General features: G+C 24.8%; 4 protein-coding genes across 4 annotated transcripts in view, besides 9 other annotated features; 2 read left to right on the top strand and 2 right to left on the bottom strand.

Moving 5' to 3' along the window:
* Positions 1 to 4,209, bottom strand: part of EDI_172760 (uncharacterized protein) — a gene marked incomplete at both ends in the record, with an annotated part of 7,378 nt that extends 3,169 nt beyond the window's left edge. The window contains one exon of the mRNA XM_001734815.1: positions 105 to 4,209. Within this exon, the coding sequence (XP_001734867.1) occupies positions 105 to 4,209 (4,105 nt within the window). The remainder of the gene's footprint in view (positions 1 to 104) is intronic.
* Positions 2,502 to 2,522: a sequence feature (AT_rich).
* Positions 2,680 to 2,709: a sequence feature (AT_rich).
* Positions 3,591 to 3,622: a sequence feature (AT_rich).
* Positions 3,943 to 3,971: a sequence feature (AT_rich).
* A 102-nt stretch (positions 4,210 to 4,311) lies between the features above and the next one.
* Positions 4,312 to 4,349: a sequence feature (AT_rich).
* A 13-nt stretch (positions 4,350 to 4,362) lies between these two features.
* EDI_172870 (uncharacterized protein) lies at positions 4,363 to 6,000 on the bottom strand (the record flags this gene model as incomplete). The annotated part of the gene is made up of 1 exon (XM_001734816.1): positions 4,363 to 6,000. One exon carries the CDS (start codon positions 5,998 to 6,000, stop codon positions 4,363 to 4,365), a length of 1,638 nt encoding a protein of 545 aa, XP_001734868.1.
* A 156-nt stretch (positions 6,001 to 6,156) lies between these two features.
* EDI_172880 (non-structural maintenance of chromosome element, putative) lies at positions 6,157 to 7,101 on the top strand (the record flags this gene model as incomplete). The annotated part of the gene is made up of 1 exon (XM_001734817.1): positions 6,157 to 7,101. One exon carries the CDS (start codon positions 6,157 to 6,159, stop codon positions 7,099 to 7,101), a length of 945 nt encoding a protein of 314 aa, XP_001734869.1.
* Positions 7,099 to 7,137: a sequence feature (AT_rich).
* A 44-nt stretch (positions 7,138 to 7,181) lies between these two features.
* EDI_172890 (uncharacterized protein) lies at positions 7,182 to 9,463 on the top strand (the record flags this gene model as incomplete). Its single annotated transcript, XM_001734818.1, has 1 exon — positions 7,182 to 9,463. A coding segment is annotated over one exon (2,282 nt), but the record flags the coding sequence as incomplete, so codon positions are not given.
* Positions 8,165 to 8,218: a sequence feature (AT_rich).
* Positions 8,419 to 8,453: a sequence feature (AT_rich).
* Positions 8,500 to 8,528: a sequence feature (AT_rich).

Consider the following 9,463-nt stretch of genomic DNA (forward strand, 5'->3'; position numbering starts at 1 on the left):
TGAAATATCTATTGGTTCTGACTCTTCTTCAGAAAAAGAGCTTGATGAGTTTATTGATAGATTTTCTGGTGATGATTTAACTGAATAAAATACATTTTCATCACTATCATCTGATTGAACAATATCACTAGATGTTATGACACCTAACTTATTTACTGGGGTTTGTCTTGTTGATCCAATTTTTGGGGTAAAGGTAGCTGATGGTTCTTTACTTACTGGTTTAATTGTAGCATATAAACTATCTTCAATTTGTTCATCAGTAGCATTTTTAGGTAAATTTAAACGAACAACGAGATTTCTACTATGTAAGAAATGGATCAAGGCATCAATACAATTTAAGGAGATTTCTTTTGCAGTATCACAAAGATTTTGGAAGAATCCTTTTGTTGTAATTTCTTTTGGAGCTGTTTCTGCAACTTCAACAAAATCGTTATCATGGAAATCACTCAACCTATCTTTTTTTCTTAATTCTCTTAACTCATCTAATCTTTTCATACGAAGAACTTTTTCATTGTATTTTTTATCTAATTCAATCATTATTTTATCTCTATCTAAATCAATCAACTCTTTTAATTTTACAAAGATATTTGCTCGTTCTTTTTCAATATTATCTTCTAATTTTCTGAATGTTTCTGGGATTTGTCTAAATACTGCACTCCTAATTAACATAACAAATAATATAACTACATTAAAAATAAATGGTTCTCCTGCATGCATATATAGTCCAAATGTTTCAAAGATTTGCAATGCTAAATTAATTCCTTGTGTTTTTTTGGTTTCTTCATCATCTCTAAAGTAAGTAAGAAGAGAAGATAATACAAAAATATTTTGTACAATTAGAATAAAGAAATTTAAAACTTGTAGTATCTTCCATTGAATTCTTTCTCTAAGAAATTTACCTTTAAAAACAATATACATTGTCATTCCAACATAAATATATGATATAACGTCTTTACGATTAACAGCAAGTAACATAATAACAATTCCACAAATAAGATTTAAATATTTTAATAAAACACGATGTACCCCATCAAAAATATTTCGAGATTCTTCAGGGAAATATGGTGGTGAAATAAATTTATATATTTCATGAATATGTCCTTCTCTAAAATGGAATGATATACGATTAATGAGAAATATAAATAAACAATCAAATACCTTTACTACTAATAATTTTTTACCTTGTTCAACTGGCATTAATAATGTATATTTTCTTAAAGAATAATCAATATCCCAATCCCATTTCTTCCAAATTTCCCATTGAGTGTCTAATGGTTCTAATGGAATTGTCCAAATTGAGTTAATGATAACAAGTGTTAATAAAATAAATTCTACAACTGGAATCATTTTAGTAAGAATTTTATGTGGACAAATAACTGCGACTAAAGAAATAATAATATAAAGAAGTGCCATAAAATCATTAGCATGTAAACAAATACAAACTACTAATACAAAGAGAATATAAAGTGGTCCAAAATAACTAAAGAAATTTGAAATATAATATTTTACCTTATTCCATGAATATTTTTTTAAATCATATTCCAAATCAATATATCTAAATAACATTAATCTTTCTTTCTTTTTATATACTCTTCCCCAGAAAAATGAAGTCCTTGTTACAATGATTAGGAAGAAAATAACAAGAAAATCTTTTATCAAATCCCAACAATATGGATATTTCAATTCATCATATGAAACACATTTAGGTGCTGTTAAAACATCATCAAAACATGTTTTAATTCCAATAAGACTATAAATCCATACTTTTGTTTGAGTTGATCCAAAAACGTTGTATTGGTCTATTAATTGATTAATTGTTCTGAAATTTGGAACAATTAATATAATCATACTAATAGTACAGACCCATAACAACGGAGCACATGCCGCATTAAATCCTTTCTTAGAAAGAAGACAAACCATAGTTGTTATAAACAATAAAAAGTGTAAACAATCCCATGTTTGTTGTTCAAATGTAGAATCTACAATTGGATATGCAGCTATAATAATAGCACAAATAACTGATATATGTGGAATATAAATTGCTAAAAATCTCATAATTAAATCAGATAATTCACGAATAAACTTAGGAATACATTGACTATTTTCTTCATTATCTAAATATATGTTTTGATTATTTGGTTTATCTTTCTTAGATTTAATAATTTTATTTCCTTCTTGACTTGTAGAAATTAATTCAACTTTAGCTAAATTCTTTTCTTCATTAGTTTCTTCTTCTAAACGTGTTTCTTGTTCAAACCGATTGAATGAATGTTGAAGTGTTTCTCTGTCAAAGTGTTGAACCCCTCTCTTTTTTTTTAATTTAGCAAGATACCCATCTTCAACTTCTTTTAAATAACGAGGAACAATAATTAATAAACGACTTTCAATAGCGCAAACTGCAATAACAAGAATATTTGGTAAAAATCCTTTTACACGTTCCCATAATGAAGTATATTTTAAACAACCAACTTCTACTTGACTCATTCCAGTAAAGATATCCCAAAAATTATTAATATAAATTTCATTATTGTTTGAATAAACTGAATCAGGTCTAAATTGAGAGACATAACGAACAAGAAGAACAATAAAGAATATGAATGAGTAAATAGGTAGAATGAATTGTATTACTACTTTAGAATAAACAAAATGAGTTTGTAAAAGAACAAGAATTGCTAACGCAATAATATATAAAATTAATTCAATATTAATGTCTTCATATAAAGCAGCAATTGCAATAACTACACAACAAATAAATAATCCCCAGAAGTCAATAAATTTTGCACAAGAATATTTGAATACTTCTATTTTACTATCATCATGAATTACTTTAACTCCAATTTTATTTGCATAGTATTCAAGAAATGAAACAAATAATAAAATAATCTTTGATATTAATTCCCCAAGATGTGTATCATTCCATTTAATATCTACAGAAAGTGTTGTTTGATCATTAAATTTATATAATCCAATATATGATGGAAGTGATGATACATCAATATAATCTAATTGAACAATCATTTCCATTAATACGATTAATAATGTATAAATAATAACAATTGGCCATAATTTTTGACAATAATTAACTGGAATAAATATAAGTGAAATAGAAATAACTAAAAATGAAAATCCAAAGATACTAATATTTACAAGACCTACACAAAACATGACAATAATTGAAATAAATACACCTCCTTTTACAATTATTTGTAAACAAACTGCAAGACATGTAATAATAAGTTTATATATTTGTTTTAATCCTTCTTTAATTATTTTATTTTTTGATTTCTTTTCTTCAATGAATTGCTCTTCTTCTGAATTATCTTCTGTTTTTGAAGTAAATTCTGTTATTCCTGTTTGTGGAGAACTTTCTGAATTATTTTCTGTTTCTTTTTCATTAAATGTAATTTTAATACAAAGACATATTAGTGGAAACATTAAATAAGCAACATAATTCATACCAAAGAAAACCCATGAAGGATATCTGACAATAGAAAATCCAACAGTAGACATAGCTTTTTGTAATATATCTAATTCAGTTGTTTGAAAGAAATTATATTCATTAGAAACAAATGAAAAGATATTCCATAATGATAATATAATTAAATAAATAAACATTATAAAAGCAAGTGAAACTGAAAGAAATTTAAATAATAGTCTTGGTGAAATAATTAAAACAATTGAAGCTAAGAAGAATAAAATTGGGATTATTCCTCCTTGAGATGAATTAACAACAAAGGCAGAAATGAAAAAGAATAAAGCAGTAAGAGTTGGAACTAAAGCTGTATGACGAATATTAATTTTTTCTGAACGTGAAAAAATTCCAAAAAAAGAAATAATTCCAATCACCCCAACAAAAATTGTATGAAGAATATAAAATTCTTGTTTTTGATTTTTAAACATTAGTCCACATAACATAAGTCCCCAATGTTCTTCAATATCAACAAAATAAAATGTAATTAATATAATAAAATGAACAAATGAATACAACATAATTAATAATGACCATACCCTTAAAATATGTGTTTCTGTAAATATTCCACTAAATGAAACTATTAAAAATTCTAATAAATATGGTATTGATAATAAACCTGGTTCTGTCATATAAGGAAATGGTAGTAGAGTTATTAACATTAAAAACACTAATTGTTGGATATATGGAACCATATTCCATAATTTAAATGGAAAACACACTACCTTTTTGAAAGACATTTTTTGTATTTAGAGTTTACATTTAATTCTTCATTCATTATTTTTTTATCGTTTTTTTTTCCAAGTCATCTTCTATTTTTACAACAAATGAAAAGGTAAGAGAAAAAAAAAAGAATAATTTAGTTTAATTAAATATATATGTACTATTCATCGTTACTCAATCTCATCAAAAATAATATCCACATCACTATCAGAATCTTCTGAATTATCAGAACTTGACAAATCTTCGTTTTCTCCTGTCTCATCAAATTCACTAGACTCAAAATCATAAGAATCAACAAATATTCTCTTCTTTTCTAAAATCGGTAAGTCATTAAAAGGTATTTTTTCTTCTTCAATAACAATTCGTAAAATTGAGGTAGTTACTAAGTTGTTGAGTGGTAGGTCTTGTTCCATTTCTTTCCAAAAAATACTTTTTAAAGTAGTCATTTCAATAACTTCATTTATATTAACATGTTTTACTTTAAAGAAACGAATAAATTCTAATTTCAAATTATTGATATGTTGAAATTCACCATCATAAATAGCCAATCTTTTTAATTGAGTTAATAAGTTAATAGATAATTCTGTATTTATTTTGAATAAAGTAAGTGATGTTAGACATTGCATATTTTGTAAAACATTAAAATTAAGGAGAAGAGAAACATTTTTAAAAGCTATATGATTAAATGTAACTTCATATTCATCAAATAATTTCAAGTTTGAACAATCAAAAGTATTAGTTTGAACACCACAATATTGATAACAATGAGGAAAAAGAGTTGAAATGATTAGTGCTTGTAAAGTAATTTTATTAGAAAGAATGAAAATGGCAAAAGGTTTAATAGAGCTATGTGAGTTATTTTTAAGTTCATTTTTAATTTGACTAATTAAAGATGGTGGGATATGACCAAGTTCTCTATCCAAATATACTTCAGAGTCAATATAAAATTTGTTTCCTAAATTTGAGAAACGAATAGACTCACTATTAATACCAAAAAATCCATTAAATTTAATAGTATTAAAAGAAGAATTAGTAAGTTGGGTAATTTCAGAATCATTATTAACATCAGTTCCAGTAAGATCAAGAGTATTTATTTGAGTAAGTGTAGTAATGTTATAAATACTTGATATTTCATCAAAATTTCCACGAAGAACAAGTGTTTTTAAATTTTTAGATTGAGTAAAACAGTTAATTGTTTCATTAAAATATTGAGTATCATTAACAAAAACATTATATTCTTGTAATTTTGGTAATGTACAATGTTCTTTACAATATGAAAATATTTTTAATTGAGTTAATCGAGTTAGTTGACTTAAATTTTGTACTTCATAAGATTTAGAATAATATCTATATTGAGATAAATCTTTTGTAATTTTTAAACTTTTTAAATATGGTTGATTTGTTACAATACAATTAATATATTTAATACTGTTTTCTTCACTAACTTGATTTAAAAAACAAAAATTTAATTTCGTAAGTTTAACACATTGAAGAATATTATTAAGTGAATAATAATCAATACAATTTAAATTACTAAACTCTAATTCTCTTAAATTTGAAAGAAATGTTAATTGTGGAATTTTATCAATAATAAAATTAAGTGAAAAATAAAACACTTTTTTTACTGTTGGAAATTCTTTTAAGTATTTTAACAAATCATGACGAACAAGTAACTGATCAATACTTTCTACACATCTCTTAACCTCTTTGGAAACTTGAATTAATAACCTTAAATGAGTAATTCCAAGGTAATGGAAAATTTGGTGATATTCTAATGAATTAAGATGTGAACAATAGGGTTTTGTCATATAAATGAAAACAGTTCTTTTCTAAAAACGAAAAAAAAAATGAAAAACAATCTTTTATTTTTTGAATGATTTTATGTTTTTCTCTTTTTGATGAAAAGGGTTTTTTTTAAAAGAAGAAATTCAAAGAGAGAAGTCAATTTGTTTATCTTTTCATTAATGTCAACACCTAATGATCGTTCTGCAGTTCGTAAAGAATTACGTGAAATTATGCAAGAAATTCAAGCCAAACATGAATTATTATCAAACCCAGATAATGATGAAATTATAAATTTTGTTGATAAAGCAGGTAAAATATTTGATAAAATCGATCACCCTCGTGAGGCAGCACTTGATGCGGAATGTTTTACTATCACCTCAGGTGTTACATTAGAAAAATCACAAAGACTTAAAACAGGATTTAAAATGTATGATATTTCATCATTTATTACTCGATTTCGTGATTTGTATTCAGAGAATAATGATGTAACTGAAAACCAACTCATTAAATTTGGTAAAGAAGTATTATTAAGTGGTTGGAAAGTTGCACCATCTAATCCTCTTATTCATGGAGTTATTATTGAACGCAAAACTAGAGAAAGAAAAAAAATTATTAAATCGGATGTTGGAGAAGCAGTCAAACCAAAAACAGTTAATGCAGATGAATGGAGTGCAGCTAAAGAAACACCAGAACGAATTAAAATGGTTAAAGAATTATTAATAAAAAAAGGAGAAATGCCATTCTTTCAATTTGTTTTGAATGTTAAAAGTTTTGGACAAACAGTAGAAAATATCTTTTATACATCTTTTTTAATAAAAGAAGGAACTGCTTATATTGTTGTTAAAAACAGAGTACCTTATATATCTATTAGTACTTCTAAAAAAGATTCTAAAAAACAAGAAAATAATTCTCAAACGGTATGTACATTAGAATATGAAATGTGGAAAGAAATGGTTGATGCTGTTAGTCCAAATTTTGTTCAAATAATTCCTCATAGGGAGGTTTCAAAAGACGCGCTTAAAGCAATCGAACAATATAATACTCAAAAATTTTATGATTCTCGATTTTTATCACAACCTCCTTCAACAAGAACTCCTTTCTTAAAACGTAGAAAACAAGAGTAATTAAATTTGTTTTTTTTTTTTATTTTTTTAAAAAATGAGGAAAAAAAAAGGAACTTATTTTTCTTGTTTGATTTCTTTTCATGGTTGATTTATCTTCAGATACGTTTGAAGTTAATAATATTTTCACATTTATTGATCAATCTCATACGTTTGAGTGTGCTAATGTATTTAAATATTTTATTCCTTCTAAATTAACTTATGAAGAAATACCATCAAATACTTCATTATTTCTAGTAGAATGGAAAGGTTTTTCTATTCTTCGTTCCACATGGGTTTTACGTGAAGAAATAGAAGGGAATTCTCGAATTGATCCAGATAATCTATTTAAGAAATTTATTGACCAAAATACAATTGATGGAATTTTATATCAACCTCGTTTAACTAAGATTATTCCTGCTCGTGATTTAGTTCCTGAAAAAATTTTATCGTCATGTTATGATGAAACAGCTACAGAAATGTTCACTGTTAAATGGAAATATTGTGGGGATGTTTTCTTATCTACTGAAGAGCCTAGTTTTTTTGATAACCCTCGTTATAAAATGCTCATAACTCAATACACAAATAAAGTTGAAAAAATTAAACCACTTTCTAGTCTTTCTAATCCACTAACATTAAATGTAGAAACTATAAATCTTGAGTATAAAGAAGAAGTAGAATTATGTAATAAAGTATTTGAAAAAATGCATAAAAACCATGGGTGTTGGATAAAAAAAACAGGAGAAGCTGATGGAGAATTATTTGTTACACATAAATTAAAAATATCAGTATTAATGTATATGAAACTATTAATGGATAATGGTATTAAAGGACCTCATTTAATTGTTACAGATGAAGCTGGAATAGATTTCTATAAAGAGAATATTGAAAAAATTATTCCAAATGCATATGTTACTTTTATTACTAAAGTACCTAAAGAAGAAGATATGAAAGAGGTTTTAGATAATGAATTATATCATACAGAAACTGATTGTTTAAAGTGTTCATTTGTAGTTACTACAACAATGGCATTTCAGTTTAGAGTTAATGTTGAATTTGATATTGTTATTATTGATACAGAACCATCATTATTTTTTAATTCTAAATATTATATTAAAGAACATACATTTTTATTATTATACAATGGAACATTTGATGAGGCTATAATTAAAAATCATTGTAGACGAAGAAAAATTAAAGAATTACAAAAATTTGAAAATAACATGTTTTCATATTTCATCAGATATGTTGACGTTTATTTAAATATTCATCAAATACAAAAACCAATATATAATGATTTAATTACAATAGCAAAAAGTTGTAACAATGAACAAACAGGAGTTATATTAAATGAAATAAAAAAATTACTTATTTATCCAAAAATGTTTGATACAAATTTAAAAACTCAAGGAACAAAAGTTGATTTTATTTTAAAATGTATTAAAATAATAGGAAATATTCCAGGAATTAAATTAGCAGTATTAGGAGATTATGATATGCCATTAAGATATATTTCTAAAATAACAAGGTCAAATTACATTGATTGGAAAATTGATATTAAAAAAACTAAAGCAATTTGTGAAATTATGAAATGTCCTTCTGAAAAAAGTGCTGAAAAAGTTAAAGATTTATTTGAACAAGAATTAAATAATGATAGTACTAGAAAAACACCTATTACTTTAAGTGGAAATTCAAGAGTTGTTTGTGTTCATAATTCATGTATTTCAACTGAAATTGATTTAAGTTGTATCGATATTGTAATTGATATGAGTAATGATTATACTCCATTATTTGAAACAAATATTCGTAATAAATATATGATGGCTACAGTAAAACAAATTATTGCATTTGATATGTCAATTAAAAATACTATTGATGAAATTACTTCTTCAATGAATGAATTAGATGATACTTTAACTCTTTCTCAAGAATTACAAGTTTATAGAAATTTAATAAAACATAATTCATATCGTTTTGGTTATAAAGGAAAATCAAAATCAATTAAATTTGGAAAATTAGGTCAAGAAATTTTAAAATATGGAACAGAATATGAACAATTACAACTCGTTATTGAAGTAATAAAAGATGATATAGAAATTATTAGTAATTTTGAAAAAAATGGGTTTATTTCTATTAATGATATTAATAAAGAACTTAACACTCAAAATCAACAAATATCAAAAGTTCAAAAATTACCAAAAACATTAAAATTACCTGTAACAGTTGATCATTCTTCTAAAAAAACTCCTACAATTAAAGTTTCTCCTCCTACTATATTTAATAAAGAAAGACTTTCTCAAAAATATCCAGACCAATTCAATTCTGAAAATAAATTAGATAAAATTATTTCTCTTGATGAAAATGTAAATCCTACTAAAACAAATTC

This window comes from Entamoeba dispar, genomic scaffold (assembly GCF_000209125.1).
Source record: "Entamoeba dispar SAW760 scf_1105229458661 genomic scaffold, whole genome shotgun sequence".
In the NCBI taxonomy this organism is placed as follows: Eukaryota; Evosea; order Mastigamoebida; family Endamoebidae; genus Entamoeba; species Entamoeba dispar.